This window comes from Gigantopelta aegis, chromosome 15 (assembly GCF_016097555.1).
Source record: "Gigantopelta aegis isolate Gae_Host chromosome 15, Gae_host_genome, whole genome shotgun sequence".
Taxonomy (NCBI): Eukaryota; Metazoa; Mollusca; class Gastropoda; order Neomphalida; family Peltospiridae; genus Gigantopelta; species Gigantopelta aegis.
Window position 1 is genome coordinate 13,727,485 of NC_054713.1, and position 18,096 is coordinate 13,745,580.

General features: G+C 37.0%; 1 protein-coding gene across 1 annotated transcript in view; it reads left to right on the forward strand.

Moving 5' to 3' along the window:
* Window positions 1-17,839, forward strand: part of LOC121390102 (axoneme-associated protein mst101(1)-like) — a 29,679-nt gene extending 11,840 nt beyond the window's left edge. Inside the window, exons 2-4 of the mRNA XM_041521823.1 lie at window positions 12,199-12,342; window positions 13,497-13,614; window positions 16,701-17,839. Of these exons, the coding sequence (XP_041377757.1) occupies window positions 12,199-12,342; window positions 13,497-13,614; window positions 16,701-16,939 (501 nt within the window). The 3' untranslated portion in view covers window positions 16,940-17,839. The remainder of the gene's footprint in view (window positions 1-12,198; window positions 12,343-13,496; window positions 13,615-16,700) is intronic.
* The last annotated feature ends 257 nt before the right edge of the window (window positions 17,840-18,096 follow it).

An 18,096-nucleotide genomic window follows, 5' to 3' on the forward strand; every position in this document is an offset into this window, starting at 1 on the left:
AATATCTTGAACTATGTGGATAGTACAGGTTTTTATGCCTGTGATTTCTAGGTATCCTGTATTTTTATAGGTTACCACATGCTGTAGATGTGTGTGTGTGTATATGTATATATATATATATATATATATAGATATATATAGATATATATATATAGATATATATGCTTATTTCAATGTCTATCATGTTTTTTGCATATACCGTATTTGACCGGAAATAAGCCCAGGGGGCCAAGACAACTCATTGTAAGCTTAGCATGGGGTGGGCTTATTCCCAGACAAGGGGCCAGTTTTGTTGAAAAAAACACACAAAAAACTAATAATTAAAATAAATAATAATTAAATGAACTAGGAAGAAAATGAAAAACGTCCAGTAGCACATCTATTAATTAGTGTTCCATTTGTTATTAATAAATAATAATTGTTTATTAATTAAATTGTTTTTTTTACTAGTATCTAATTATCAGAAACACACCTTCTATGTTACAATTACTTACCAGTGCTGTTTATTTACATTCAAAATTTAATGCTGAGAAGACTTAAAACAACAAACTCAATAGTGTATACACACATTTCTGACAGGCAGCCAGCTTACACAACAAAGAATTGTCAATCTAGGCCATTGTTCTTAGCCAATCAGAATAAGGTATTTGCCTAATTAGCATTAACTGCGGACCCAGTGTGGTGGTAAAAATAGACATTGGTTTTAGTTCAGACTTGGGTTTAGGTACTTCAAAGAAATACTGCAGACATGAAATTGAAAACAATGTTACACACTGTTACTGTTACACTACTAAATCTCACTGGTGGTAAAATATTGTGTTACATTTGTGTTTAGTTATCTGCAGGAGGTATGACCTTTTAAATGAACTTTGAGCACACTTGCAGTTTTGTTATTTATAAGGTGACGAAGTTGAGGGTGGGCTTATTTACGAATGAGGGCCTAATTTCTTAAATGCTAACAAAACGGAGGGGGGCTTATTCAAAGACATGGGCTAATTTCCGGTCAAATACGGTATGGTCAAACTGCCTTGATGCAACAAGCAGGTCTTCCGTCATGTTTTTTTTTTAAACAGTTGTCAGGGATTAGAGGGAATTTTGGTATACAGAGGGTCCGGTTTTGAGAGAATTCTGATTACACAGGGTCTGGTTTTGAGGGAATTCTGATATACAGAGGGTCCGGTTTTGAGGGAATTCTGGTATACAGAGGGTCCGGTTCTGAGGGAATTCTGGTATACGGAGGGTCCGGTTCTGAGGGAATTCTGATATACGGAGGGTCCGTTTCTGAGGAAATTCTAGTATACAGAGGGTCCGGTTTTGAGGGAATTATGATATACAGAGGGTCCGGTTTTTTAGGGAATTCTGGTATACAGAGGGTCCGGTTTTGAGGGAATTCTGGTATACAGAGGGTCCGGTTTTGAGGGAATTCTGATATACAGAGGGTCCGGTTTTGAGGGAATTCTGGTATACTGAGGGTCCGGTTTTGAGGGAATTCTGGTATACTGAGAGTCTGGTTTTGAGGGAATTCTGGTATACTGAGGGTCCGGTTTTGAGGGAATTCTGGTATACGGAGGGTCCGGTTCTGAGGGAATTCTGATATACGGAGGGCCTAATTTCTTAAATGCTAACAAAACGGAGGGGGGTTTATTCAAAGACATGGGCTAATTTCCGGTCAAATACGGTATGGTCAAACTGCCTTGATGCAACAAGCAGGTCAGGGATTAGAGGGAATTTTGGTATACAGAGGGTCCGGTTTTGAGAGAATTCTGATTACAGAGGGTCTGGTTTTGAGGGAATTATGATATACAGAGGGTCCGGTTTTTGAGGGAATTCTGGTATACAGAGGGTCCGGTTTTGAGAGAATTCTGATTACACAGGGTCTGGTTTTGAGGGAATTCTGATATACAGAGTGTCCGGTTTTGAGGGAATTCTGGTATACAGAGGGTCCGGTTCTGAGGGAATTCTGGTATACGGAGGGTCCGGTTCTGAGGGAATTCTGATATACGGAGGGTCCGGTTCTGAGGAAATTCTAGTATACAGAGGGTCCGGTTTTGAGGGAATTCTGGTATACAGAGGGTCCGGTTCTGAGGGAATTCTGGTATACGGAGGGTCCGGTTCTGAGGGAATTCTGATATACGGAGGGTCCGGTTCTGAGGAAATTCTAGTATACAGAGGGTCCGGTTTTGAGGGAATTCTGGTTTACAGAGGGTCCGGTTTTGAGGGAATTCTGATATACAGAGGGTCTGGTTTTGAGGGAATTCTGGTTTACAGAGGGTCCGGTTTTGAGGGAATTATGATATACAGAGGGTCCGGTTTTTGAGGGAATTCTGGTATACAGAGGGTCCGGTTTTGAGGGAATTCTGATATACAGAGGGTCCGGTTTTGAGGGAATTCTGGTATACTGAGGGTCCGGTTTTGAGGGAATTCTGGTATACTGAGAGTCTGGTTTTGAGGGAATTCTGGTATACGGAGGGTCCGGTTCTGAGGGAATTCTGATATACGGAGGGCCTAATTTCTTAAATGCTAACAAAACGGAGGGGGGCTTATTCAAAGACATGGGCTAATTTCCGGTCAAATACGGTATGGTCAAACTGCCTTGATGCAACAAGCAGGTCTTCCGTCATGTTTTTTTTTAAAACATAGTTGTCAGGGATTAGAGGGAATTTTGGTATACAGAGGGTCCGGTTTTGAGAGAATTCTGATTACAGAGGGTCTGGTTTTGAGGGAATTATGATATACAGAGGGTCCGGTTTTTGAGGGAATTCTGGTATACAGAGGGTCCGGTTTTGAGGGAATTCTGGTATACAGAGGGTCCGGTTTTGAGGGAATTCTGATATACAGAGGGTCCGGTTTTGAGGGAATTCTGGTATACTGAGGGTCCGGTTTTGAGGGAATTCTGGTATACTGAGAGTGGTTTTGAGGGAATTCTGGTATACTGAGGGTCCGGTTTTGAGGGAATTCTGATATACAGAGGGTCCGGTTTTGAGGGAATTCTGGTATACTGAGGGTCCGGTTTTGAGGGAATTCTGGTATACAGAGGGTCCGGTTTTGAGGGAATTCTGATATACTGAGGGTCTGGTTTTGAGGGATTCCACTGTAGTTTGCTTTTATTTGCATGTTGTTATATTGGTTTTTTTCAAGGAGGGTGTACAATTTTTGGAAGAGTCAGGCCATTCGAGATTGTTACAGTTGCAAGGCTTGAAAGATGAAGAACGCGAAAAACCGTCGCTCACTAAAGATTCCACAATGGTGGCCACTGCTAAGGTTCTCTTGGTTGAAAAGTGCTTTTCTCTTCATTACAAACATTTCTAATCACTTTAGTTGAACATTTTATTTCTTTATTTCACAGAATGTATTCATTCATATATTTTACAAGAAAAAAAACCCCTGAGTTTGTTACTACAATTTGCACATTTTAAAAAGAATACCCATACACTTGAGTAAAGCCGTTTTTCTTTTTAAAGTTAGTCATATTTTATTTTATTTTAAATTTTACACATGTATACTGTGCAAGGCAAAACAATCAAAAGTTGAAATTTGTTTTGTTTAATGACACCACTAGAGCACACTGATTTATTAATTATATGCTGTTGGATGTCAAACATTTGGTAATTTTATTTAGTCTTCAGAGAAACCTACATTTTTCCATTAACAGCAAGGGATTTTTTATATGCACTTTCACACATACAGGACAGCACACTCCACTGTCTTTGCTACACCTGCCGGTGGCCACTATGTTGGAATGAGAGAAACCCACTTCAGAGACAAAATTATAAAGACAGCTACCGGTCTCTGTGGTGTCCTGGTTAAACCATCGGACATATGGATGGTAGGTACTGGGTTCGCAGCCCTGTACCAGCTCCCACCCAGAGCTAGTTTTAACTACTCAGTGGGTAGATGTAACTAAGACCACTACATCCTCTTCTTTCTTACTAACAACTAACAACTAACCCACTGTTCTGGACAGACACCCCAAACAGCTGAGATGTGTGCTGGAAACTTAATTGGATATAAGCATGAAAATAAGTTGAATGAATAAAGAAAGAAATGTTTTATTTAACGACACACTCAACCCATTTTATTTACGGTTATATGGCGTAAGACATATGGTTAAGGACCACACAGATTCTAAGAGGAAACCCGCTGTCGCCACTACATGGGCTACTCTTCCGATTAGCAGCAAGGGATCTTTTATTTGCACTTCCCACAGGCAGGATAGCACAAACCATGGCCTTTGTTGAACCAGTTATGGATCACTGGTCGGTGCAAGTGGTTTACACCTACCCATTGAGCCTTGCGGAGCACTCACTCAGGGTTTGGAGTCGGTATCTGGATTAAAAATCCCATGCCTCGACTGGGATCCGAACCCAGTACCGATGACCTGCCACGACGCCACCGAGGCCGGTTTGAATGAATAAAGACAGCTAGTAATCTGTTGTTGGTTTCCTAAAGAAAAGAATCTATTTGAATATGCAGTGAAACCTCTGGAAACCGGATGTTTTACAGAGTCCCTTTCTAAAAACCAGGACAGAACTTAACCTCTCGAAACCAGATCCCTCTAAAAGAAACCTGACATTTGTCTTTGTCCCAAAGTTGTCCGGTTCAGAAGGGTTTTACTGTATATATATATATATATGGTGTTCTGATTATACACAATACAACACAGACAACCAGTAGTTTTTCTAATGGAAATTATTTTTAAGTGAACAAACATAAATTGTCCATGTGACACCAACCCTGCAATGTACATGTAGCATTATTTGGAAACAGAATTAGAAAACGACAGGTCATCTCTTCGAGCGACTGCAATATTTTTTATTCAGTGGCAAGAAACTGTCACAGGTGAAGGCCCTGACCTATAGCAGTTCATGATAATAGCTTAGCTGTGGCAATTGATGTGGGTGTCATTCAAGTTTGAGCCCTGTAACACTTCACTTCAGTCGCATCATCCGCAAGCACATTTCGGGAGAGGCTCCATGTGTGTAGTTGACCTTTTATAATAATATATATATATATTTTTTTTTTTATTAGTGCTCTTGTAGACTTGTAAATTTATAGTTTTTATTAGTGCACTGTACTTAAAATGTAACCCATCTTTTTAATCATATATACAGTCAAACCGGTCTTAAGCAGTCACGTAAGGGAGTAGATAAAAGTGGCCGCTTAAGACAGGTGGCCGCTGATTACAGGTTGTGACATAGTCTTTAAAACATGTTGTTATTTCTTGTTTTAACGTCAGTACTGCTAATTAATGGATGTGTGCTTCACAGTTTACTATAAATAAACTTTTGACATGTCGCCTCCTTCAGGAAAAAACTGCAACTGGTATGTATTAAATTAACCGTTCTCAACAAGTTTGTTTCCTTTTTCCATTTAATTATTTAATTCCTACTTCATGCGGTGTATTGTCATAGTAAGTGAATCTACAAATGTCAAGCATAGCCTGCCCAGAGGCAATTAGATGCAATTCCAGAGTCATACTTTCTTAATTGATACACAGTGGAGATGTCGGGACTGAATGGATCCTAGTCCTCCTGAAGGTGTGAAGATCGGTTCTTTGCTGCACCTTATCTCTGTTGTTAAATATCCCTTTTATATAATAGTAAAACTTTACTGTGGCCGCTTAATACAGGTATTTTGGCAATTTGGGATCCGATTTAGTTGGCCGCTGGCCGCGTTAGACAGGTGACTGCTAATTACAGGTGCATTTACATTATAAATCGTTTGGGATAACTGTCTATAATGTTTTAATGGGTCAATGGGTCATTTGTTTACAAACCAACAAGACTTTTATATACCTCAGCATAACATTTTCATACGATTTAGTATAAGTGCACGACGTCAAACTTCATGTACACACATTTGTGATAATTATGATGTCATAGTACCAATGGAGGCAACTTTGGAACTGTGATTTACCAAATGTAGAGTCGCGTTTTTTAATATGTAAAATATCAACGAAGGACGTCTTGTAATCAGTATATATCTTGGCCACGCATCAACAAATACAGATTCCGGGCTAGCGCTGGCACTTGCGAAAATTGGCCAATTGCCAATTTCAAAAATAATTGGCGAATATTATTTTAATGAAATAAATTATATTTTGTTACAAAATAACCTGGTTTCTACCATTCTACTCTTTTGAAGTTTAATAGATAAAATGGCGAATTGTTGTGCTCACCCAGAGATAGCCCTGTGATTAATATAGACTCTGTTGATGTTTTCCATATTAAATAATACTTGTGACGAATCATTCATATATATATATATATATATATATATATTCGTTTTACTTACTTTACACAAAGACTGTACATAGTAGATCTACTTGTGAAAAAGTTGACGTTAGTCGAAACAGTGCGTAGAAAGAATTTCCCACTGAAGTGGTTTGCAAAGTTTGTTTGACACCATTTGAGCACATCGATTGATTAATTATTAGCTTTTGGATGTAAAACGTTTGAAGATTCGCACATGCATGTTGTGTTCAGAGAAAACATGCTTTATTTTTTCTTTATTTGCACTTTCCCACAAACGTGACAGCACCTTTCATATTCTAGGAACACTGGTTGGAATGGGCAAAATCCTGACATATACATATGTATACAAATGTACGGTAGATGTATTTACAGGCCTCTGATAATAAAAAATTTGCATAACCCATTATGGGTTGCACAAAACCCCTTATGAATATGTAAATACAGGTATAATGCATATAAGTTAAAAATGGTTTATGTTGTACAAAGCATTGCATGAACGAAACTCGTTCTCCTCGTAATTTTCAGACGCCTTTATAGACGTGTTACAGTAATTTGAATTCTGACCTAAGATGCATTTAAAGGGACATTCCTGTTATCAACAAACGGAGACTTTTTAACTTAAGGATTGTAATTACATATGAAATATATTTTTCTGCATAAAATATTAGTGGCTGTATATTAAACGTGTTTCTGATCGTTCTAATATTTGTACTAGGTTAAAAAAAAGATTGTATGTACAAAATTATTTGAAGAACATTCAGTTTGGGCTTCTTACAAATATTAAGACTACCAGAAATACATTGAATATACAGACACTGATATTCTAAACAAGAAAATACATTTAATATGTAAGTTTAATCGTAGAAATATTTTATTAGTCAGAAACATCTTACAATGCAGCAAACTCAGGAATGTCCCTTTAATCTTCCCTTTACAATGACTATGGTACTAAATGTGCATTTACAGCCGCGGTACAGTGTAAAAATTAATGGTACGGCTCAAGTTTGCCAGCTGAGACTATCCTTTGAAGTTTCAGATTCACCTGTCAAGGACAGTTTCACAGATACAACAAATATAACCCACACACACGGGGAAAAAAGTGTTACGACTATGCCATACTGGCCATACCGTCTGCGCCGCCCCTTGATAGTCCACCATTACCAGTTTTCACGGTTCTTGTTTGCAGTTTAACTCTCTAACTATGGAGTACTAGTACTACATTAGTTTCATTTCTTTCCTTCAGTAAAATAATTGCTGTATTTGTGTGTAACATTTTGAGTTTGGTGTACTTTATAGTTCAGATTTCTTCATTGCTTGCTAGTTCGCTTACATTTGTTTTCTAATACTAACTTACATGTGCTTACTTATCATAGTGTTTTCTCTAGCTTGTTTTAGCATGGTGCAGCACCATGCCTCACTAGTCTAGCACCATCTTGCCTTAATCAGTGCAATGCTGCACTGAGATTAAAAAAGCCTTTTTCAATAATTCTAAAATTGCCTTGATAATTTTTTTTTTTTTTTTATTAATTAATAAAAATATCTCTCTTATATATTGTGCCATTCATTTATTGAAGCAAGAACATTAATTACATTTATGTTTATTTCAATTATTGTTTTCATCTTTAATTAAAAAAAAGTGCCCTGAAAATGGTCAAAATTGCCCCCAAAGTGTTTTGTCTACCATGCCTTGCCAAATTTCTAGGGAAAACACTACTTATCTGTATTTACAAAACATTATGTACTTATTACTCACATACATGTACTTAATATTTATTTACCTAACTTACTAGTTACTTATTTAATATTTGTGTATTATATACCTACATGTGCACTTTTAATAGACATGTGCATGTGTACTTATTTAATACATGTTGTGTACTTGTTTAATACTGACATGTGCATGTGTACATGTGCATGTGTACTTATTTAATACTGACATGTGCATGTGTACTTATTTAATACTTACATGTGCATGTGTACTTGTTTAATACTGACATGTGCATGTGTACTTATTTAATACTTACATGTGCATGTGTACTTGTTTAATACTGACATGTGCATGTGTACAATACTTACATGTACATTATTTAATATACATTGCATGTGTACTTGTTTAATACTGTACATGTGTGTACTTATTTAATACTTACATGTGCATGTGTACTTGTTTAATACTGACATGTGCATGTGTACTTGTTTAATACTGACATGTGCATGTGTACTTATTTAATACTTACATGTGCATGTGTACTTATTTAATACTTACATGTGCATGTGTACTTATTTAATACTTACATGTGCATGTGTACTTATTTAATACTTACATGTGCATGTGTACTTATTTAATACTTACATGTGCATGTGTACTTGTTTAATACTGACATGTGCATACTTATTACTTGTGCATGTGTACTTTGTTTAATAATACTGTGACTTCGATATGATTAGAGGGGCAGTGTATGTTTAATACTGACTTCGATATGATAGAGGGGCAGGGTGTGGTACAGTGCTCGCTCAATGCGCGGTCAGTGTGGGATCGATACCGGTCGGTGGGCCCATTGGGCTATTTCTCGTTCCAGCCAGTATACCACGACTGGTTTATCAAAGGCCGTGGTATGTACTACCCTGTCTGTGGGATGGTGCATATAAAAGATCCCTTGCTGCTAATAGAAAAGAGTAGCCCATGAAGTGGCGACAGCAGGTTTCCTCAATATCTGTGTGGTCCATAACCATATGTCTGATGCCATGTAAATAAAATGTGTTGAGTGCGTCGTTAAATAAAACACTTCTCTCTCTCTGCTTTCTTCTGCGTTCAAGCTATAGTTGATCATGCTTTAGATTTGGAGTCCGGTTGTGGTGATAAAAAAATGCTGTCTCTGTCAAGTCTTCTTTGGAACCCCAAAGCTTGACAGCCAGTGTTGCTTCATTCGTGCTTTATCCTGGCTTCATCATAGAGGGGGCAGAATTGCAGGATGTGTGGGACTGTGGTCCTGTTTTGACATGACATAGACATTCATCAGTGTCTGCCAGTTTCAGGCGGTACATATGGGATCTGAGATAGCAGTGACCGGTTCTTAGCCTGAAAATGGTTGTCTCTTGGTATCTCTCCAGATGCTGGATTGGATCTTTGGTTGTAGTGTGGGTGCGTTGAAATTTTGACTGTCCGGATAATAATTAAAAAGCTGGACCAAACATGATCATTAAGTATGCAAAATAATTGCCCGTCCGATGAGAAGGGGTCGAGGTGAAGTCGCTGCCAGGTGACACCACACGAAATAAGGGTCCAACGCATAACCGGAAATGCGAAAGTTTTGCTGTTACCAAATAAGAAAATTATGTCCAAATATGGTGCTTTGACTTTGCAATAAATTGAAAAGACGACGAGCACGATGCACTGGTCACAAAAAAGAACTTGTTGAAAGGTAGTGAACTTCGACCATGTTTCAGTACGCTCCTGGTCGACTGGATGTATATATTTACCATACATATTTCCATGAAAATTTAAACCGAGTGAGGGGTGTCGATTTGGCTGATCCTAATTTCATATTTGCTTTACAGGCCCTCCTACCTTTTTTCTCTCAAAAATTAAAATACATAGTTTTATTTTTGCCGCTAAAGTTATTGTCATAATGATGAGTTATGCTGAGCTGAAGTTCGGTGCGTAGTTTTTGTACATTACGAATTAGTTTTTTTAGCAGGCAGGCATAAATATCTCTTGGCCCGTGGTAATGTTAATCGACGAAATCCGGTCGGGATGGCCGTATTTCGACCACTGATGCTTGACGTTCAAGCGAGCACTTTACCACTGGGCCATCTCTTGCCCCAGCAAGTGATAACTGATGAACTTCTCAATTCTATTGTTATGTATGTGATGAGCTGTACAGGTGTTTTACGTATGTTTAATGCAGATCTGCCAGGATATGTGTGTGTGTGTTTATAGTCCTTCTTAGTCTATTTACACCTGGAGGCCAAACAGACATACTTGTTTGTATGTATACTCGTTACTGTATTTGAATATGTAGTCTTACACCTGTAGGGACCTGTATTAAGCAGTCCACCTGTTTTAAGAGGTGACCTACTATTTAATGTATTAATAATAGACTTGTATCTATGTATATTGTGTATGTACACATAACCCTTGCAGTTAAGAAAAGAAAGAACTGTTTTATTTAACGACAAGCTCAACACATTTTATTTATGGTTATATGGACCACACAGTTATTGAGAGAAGAAACCCGCTGTCGCCACTTCATGGGCTACTCATTTTGATTAGTAGCAAGGGATCTTTTATATGCATCATTCCACAGATAGGATAGCACATACCACGGCCTTTGTTACACCAGTTGTGTAGCACAGACTGGAACGAGAAATTGCCCAATGGGGCCACTGATGGGGATCGATCCTAGACCGACCACGCATCAAGTGAATGCTACGTCCCTTCCTGCAATTAAGAAAAAGTATGGTTAAAAACATGCCATAGAAAAAAAATTGAATGTAGCCATAGCAAAGAAAAAAGTGCTCCAGAAAATTACGTACTCCATGGCATTACCGATTGCTGTGGGTAATTGCAGTGGTTGTACACATGTATACATAGTTAACATTAACCTCTTAACTTCTTGCAGTCGAACACCATTTTCCAATATCACCATTTCTATCACACAACAGTTGCTATCTCTGGGTAAGCAAAGCATTTCACCAAATTATCTTAAAAAAAAGAAGCAAAACCCAGTTATTTAAAAAAACAAAAAACAATTAATATATGAAATTTGTTTGCCAAATTAAAATGAACCTCGCCAATTGTTCCTAGAATTTGGCAAGTGGCAGAGGTAGCCCTACACAAAAACGTGCTAACACATAATTTTATTAAAACTGTAGTTGTGTTTGTATTTCTAGTCCCCTACCAGACTTAACTATAGGTTTCATCTTTGTCCTTCTATCCGTCAGTCTGTCTGTCCATCCACAGGGCTTCTACATTATGGTAGCCCCACTCAGTGATATTCATTGTTGGGCTAGTAAATAACTACAATTGCCATGCCCAGTGGCTAGTGAATTATTTTTGGTCAAATGTTACAGTTAAGTCTATTTTGTAAATATGAATATCCAGCCCCCACCCTCACCCCAGATTATCCGATATCCGATTATTACTATTATTTAGTAAATTATATTAACTTAAAGTAGGGCTAGTGAATTTTTAATTGTGGCTAGTAAATGTTTTAAAACTACTGATCCCATGGCTAGTGGATTTTATAAACATTCTGGCAGTCATGTCATCCATCTGTCCCACATATAGTTTTCCGGACTTTTGTTTTTCTTTCACAATGCCTTAAGATATTGAGATGAAATTTTGGTTATAGGTACATGTTGTACCATTACAGATCAAGTTTGTCAAACTGTTTGACTTCCATGGCAAGTAATGGCTTGGAAGTAACTATATTAAAAACAAGCGAACTGTTTGTGAAAGCGAGATACACAAACATTCAGGCAAAGGGAGGCAACTATATTAAAAACAAGCAAACTCCTTGTGAAAGTGATGTACACACAAACATTGTGTGAAAGGGAAAGAAAGTTTGTTTTGTTTAACGACACTACTAGAGCACATTGATTTCTTAATCATCAGCTATTGGATGTCAAACATTTGGTAATTTTGACAGTCTTAGAGAGAAAACCCGCTACATTTTTCCATTAGTAGCTAGGGAATCTGTAATATGCACCATCCCCACAGGCAGGATAGCACATACCACAGACTTTGATATATACCAGTTGTGGAGCACTGGCTGGAACGAGAAATAAGAGATACGAAAATTTGTATGGCTTGGTAGGGCACACGTATTGCTTTAGCAATACTCTCAGAATGTTTTCATAATTTTTGTAAATGTTATAATGTGATGAGGTGACAACTTTATATCAATTCACATACCGTAATGTTTTTTCTTTATCATTGCAGGAAGGAGAAAAATATAAGGAAGGTGTCGACCCCGATTCATTTACCCGAGGCCAACAGAAAAAGATAGAAGAGATTCAGAAGGAAAAACCAGAATCGAAAAAAGCTAGAATGGCTAAAGAAGGAACCATGGAAGCTACAGCTAAGGTAAACAGGTTTTTTCATGCCTTAAAAAGTAAATGGGTGGGATTTAGCATAATTGGTTGAGTGCTCACTTGAGGTGCTTGCGTCACAAGATCGAACCACCTCGGTGGATCCGTGAAAGTGCATATATAAAAGATCCCTTGCTGCATTAGGAAAAATGTAGCGGGTTTCCTCTGATGACTATGTGTCAGAATTAAATTATCAAATGTTTGACATCCCATAGCTGATGATTAATTAATCGGTGTGCTCCAGTGGTGTCGTTAAACAAAACAAACTTTACTTTAAAAAGTAAATTGGTGAGATATATACATGTACTACTTTTTTAACGGCAATAGTGGCAATTTTTTCGTTTAGCTCAACATTAAACTTTCATTTATTTTATCTCCAGGAGGTGAGGCATAGCCCAGTGGTAAAGCGTTCGCTTAATGCATGGTCGGTTTGGGATTGATCCCCTTTGGTGGGCCGATTAAGCTATATCTCGTTCCAGCCAGTGCACCACGACTGGTATATCGATGGTTGTGGTATGTGCTATCCTGTCTGTCGGATGGTGCATATAAAAAGATCCCTTGCTGCATTAGGACAAATATAACAGGTTTTCTCTGACTACATGTCAGAATTACCAAATGTTTGACATCCAATAGCCAATGATTAATTAATCAAATGTGCTCTAGTGGTGTTGTTAAACAAAACAAACTTGTTTATAATCCCTAGATCAATGACACTTGGTTTATAGTTGCACCTGTCATCACAGTGCACCGGACACCTTTACAGTATGTGAGATATTTACGTCTTAAAGAATTCTTGTTTTATTTTTTGAGGGTTTTTTTTTAAATAATATTTTTGGTGTTTTCATTACATCTTAAGGGTTTTAAGCTGGACAATAAAAATAAAAGGTGATGTTAGGTATTCATGAAAAGAGGAAACAATAAAATAGTCTTATTCAACTTACCTAGTACTAGCACAACAAGCGTTACCTCCCACCCACGCTGAGGGATGTCTTTTTTTTATTCCGGACTTTGAATCGATAACGAGGTTATATGGTCTGCCCATGCGCAGGTGTAGGTTATACATTGTTGTTGTGCCAGTACTAGGTAAGTATGAATAATAATGAAAATTAGAAAAACAAATTCTAACTTTACTTTATATTTTTGTTCCAGGAAGCCAAGACGATATTAGGGGATGAAAAACTAGGTGACACGAGACAGGAAACCAAAAGCAAAGCCAAGAAACCCACTAACAAACGAGAATCAACAATAGCCAAAACGATGGCAGAAGGTGCGTACGAAAAGAAAGGCACCAAATACTCTTGCAGATCAACAGGGCTTTAGATTAAAAAAATTGGCAAAACGTGGACATTCGTCTTTTCAGGAAGGTCAGCAGGGCTTTGGAATAAAAAAGATGGCAAAACGTGGACGTTCGTCTTTTCAGAAAGGTCATTTTAGTGTACTGGAAGGTCACTTTAGTTCAGTACTGCCATTAACAGCTGCTGGAGAGTAGTCGACATTCAAAAATGCATTTCAAGTTATTTTAATATTAAATATGGGCGTGATTATTTTGGACGTAACGTTTATTACCTTTACTTTGATGCAATCTAAAGCCCTGGGACACTGGAGATCGAAGTGCTAAATCTATTGTCCGAACCGAATTGTTAACAACTACAAAAAATTACTCTCCTACCTTTAATTGCCGTTAGATTTCCTCCAAACTTTGTCCAGACACAAATCATAAAAAAAACCACTACAAATATACAGATTCCACACACGAGACTGCAACGATGTCGCCGATATCGCCTTTGCTGAGATTGCATAGGGAAAAATACATGCAGTTTTCTGCCGTCTGCCATGTTGCTTGTTTATGGAATACTCTTCAAGAGGGGTGAAAGCCTCCAAAGTATGTGACACAATTAATATGAAATCAATGATCTCTTGTGGTATCATTAAAAATTTTTAAATAATAATAAATAATAATATGACGTCATCACGTCTGCTTTTATATCATAACATGTTATGACGTTGTTAGATTAAGTCCTATCCTTTCACCCCTCTTGGAGAATATTCCATAAAAAGTCAAAATGGCAGCTAGCACAAAATTACATGCTTTTTGCCCTATGCGCTCTCAGCGAAGTCGATATAGGTGACATAGTTATCATCTGGTATGTGGAAACTGTGTCATTCTAGTGGTTTTTTCAAGATTTCTGTCTGGACAAACTTTGGAGGAAATCTAACGGCAATTAAAGGTAGGAGAGTAATTTTTCGTAGTTGTTAACAATTCGGTTCGGACAATAGCTACCTATATTGTTATTCATTTGATGCTTTTCTGCTTGACTACAGATCTTTGAAAATTGCTCAATCGATCACATCATTCACCCACAAGGAACCTTTTGTTTTCAAAATGTTTGTTAGTGATGGAATCAATAAATTTGAAAAGTGTATGGCAACTGTATAGTGTATGTAACATTTTGTCTGCAAAACATAATGATACAGGTCTAAGGGAGGTAATTACATTATCTACACATACATATAGGCTTGCCTTTGGTACACTAACTAGGTAATGACTGTTCGATAAGAAATTTTTGAGAAAACTTAAGAGGGCCTTGAAAAGTTCTTAAAATTTGTTTCATAAACCAGAACTACATTTTAGAATTGCATAACAATCTCTGAATTTGCATAGCAAATCATGATGAAATACTGAACAGAACCCATCATTTGCACTGGTCTAGCTTTGCTGGAGTCATTGTTTTCTTTGTGTATTAATATGATAAATGATCTTAGTCGTAATAGGTTGTCCGAAACAAAATGTGTTATTTAAAGAAAAAACATTTGGTGCAACTCGTAAATGTGTTTTTTTGTGTGCAAATGTTCGATATCTAAGATGCTTGAACTGTGGTCGTTGCAGTACTTGCAGGTGCTTCTAGATTATGGTAGCCCCACTCCCATGGCTAGTGATATTCAATGTTGGGCTAGTAAATAACTACTATTGCCAAGCCCGACGGGAAAAAAAATTGTCAGACGTTGCAGTTGAGTCTGTTTTGTAAATATGAATATCATGCCCCCACCTCATACCCTGAGTGTTAGTGTTTTTAAGCACTATCTCCCTCTTTAGGTGACATTAGATTATTACTATTATTTAGTAAAATTGTATTAACTTAAGGTAAAGCAGGGCTAGTGAACTTTTAATTGTGGCTAGTAAATTTTAAAAATAACTGATCCCATGGCTAGTGGATTTAAAAAAAATTCTAGAAGCTCTGACATGACAACGAAAATGTCAACAACCCATAGCTGGTTTCTCAATGTCTGCAATTACCCTCCCCCAATCCCCATCACCACCACCCCCGCCCAATCAGTAGCTGCCCATAAGTCAGAGTTCTGTGTTAATATCGTAGATCACTGGACCATATGGCAGGTGGAAATCATTTGCATATACCTACAGGGATGTGAGAGCTATGCAGAAACGCGTAAATGGGCTTTTCCATTTCGTCTTTAAAAAACACAAAAATATGATATTCAATACTGTTGACCACACACGGTTCATTTGCACGTTTTCACGGTTTCAAGTTTCTGATGTGTGCCTTATATTATAAGTTATAACCAGTTTAGATTTGTTAGCATTGAATGCAGTTTTTGGCAGTTCCAGGGGTTGCAAACAACAATTTCCTCCCTGGACTCTGGCCGCAATAAACTTTTTTGTTCCAGCCCCTCTCACATTCCTGTACCTAAATTTTTCAGTGGTAACATACACGTGTACATCGTTTACTCTTTTTCTCTTTTTTTCCTAATATGAATTTGCAGTCAACCACGAAATAACAACATATCTTACCTAGTAAAATATTCAGGGCTCACCTTGGAAAGAGTTTTGTTTAGCTAATTTTCAGATGTGTAGAGCATTTTGTCATACATTATTTAAAAATGTGACCAATTTAAAAAAAATAAAATGTATTTTAATATTAAATTGTTGTAGCCACTTTGTATAAAAATTAGCAACTGGCTAATTTAACAATGGGCAGGGTGAGCTCTGAATATTATTAATAGAGTTTATTTCTTAAGACTTTCTCAGTACATTAACAAAGATTTATTAATAACAATTCATATATTAAATTTGTTGAAATTTTTTCTTTCTTTCTTTTTAATGTTCAGCAGTCTAATCCAATAACACTAATAATAATGGTAAAAATGGTAGTAATAATAATAATAATAAAGGGCCATTCCATGGTATTTGGTCCATGAGTGTGAAAATTTCAAAATGATCTGTTAAACAAAGTTTTTATTATAGCTTAAAGTTAACACCCTTAAGCACATACAAATATACTTTTATTGCCAGTTTACTTTTGTTTTATGGGTTATAATTAAAAAATTTAATTTCAGCAAAAACTCTTCTATCTGAAGAAGATCTCACCGGGGGGCGGCGAACTCGCTCTCACAACAAACCGGCGCCCGAACCAAAACCCCCAGTCAAACGAGCAGGAACCATGCAGCGAACCGCCAAAGAGGGGAAAGAGTACATCAAAAGATCAAAGAAGGACAAGGAAGCAAAGAAGGAAGAAGAAAATGAAGAGGAAGCAAAGAAGGATGAAGATGAGGAAGAAGAAGAGAAGAAGGCGTAGTCTGGCTACGACGTTATCATTTTTTCAAATCACCTGTGTAGAGTCCCATTTTTTTTGTTAAGACTTTAGTGTGACCATTTTCATGTATGTGGAGAAAAATCTATACTTTTTTTCAAGAATTTTTATTTCTTTGCAAATCATTTCATTTTTAAATAGGTTTTTTTATATAATTTGCTTAGTAGCGTAACGTAATACATGATTAAGCGTACCAGTTGTTAGGAGAATAGTTTTAATGGGGAGCAGTGATTGAGGATTGTTTGCCACCAAGTGAATTAGGCTAACTATATTGTTTATGTACAAATGAAATCAACCAATCAGATTCGCTGTACATTTAAAACGCTTTCGGCTACATGATATTTCATATTTTTCAATTTTGTTTCCATTTCCATTGCATTCTGGGTGTATTTATGATGATGATCTTATTTTCTTTGTTAGCTTGAGCTAAATAATAATGGTTCTCATTAAAACAGTATGACCATTTACTTATGCATAATAATTACATTAATTGTTATGGTTTTGGCACTATGACAGTAGACACCAACGCTTTAAAAAAATTAGAAATCTGTAAATAATATTTTACTTTCAGCCGGGTCAAAAATGTTATATTATTAAGACAAAAAAAATCTAGTTTCTTTATACCATATTTATGTGGAGCCACATATTTGTCTGTTCAATCTTTGTTTTTGTTTCGGCTTTTGCCATCATTGGCAGAACAGTCTGTGTATTTGTTAATTTCTTGTCAAAAATATTTGCTATTTTTATTAATATTTACCTAACCACCACTTAATTACCAAATATCTATGTTTGGTATGCACAGACCTGCCAACTGCTACGTTTTGAGCATAATTTCCTATGCCTAATTGACATTTGCTATGATTATTGTTCGCAAAATATGTTTTTGAACAATTGAGAGAGGAGAGAGAGAGATGGTCGACTCTCAAGCCTAGGAGTTGGCCGATTTTCAGCTTTGCTTGAAACATGTGTTATTTTGAGCTAAAAATAGTGTGACCCAGAATTTAAGCTGTTAATAATGTTACCTAGCTTAAAGTATTGACCAATTAGCATTTGTGTTTGAAAGAAGATTCGAGATCATTTTTTAAGAGTGGATGTTTCTAAATTGTTTACACTGCCATTTTGCTGTTCTTTATGGTATTTGG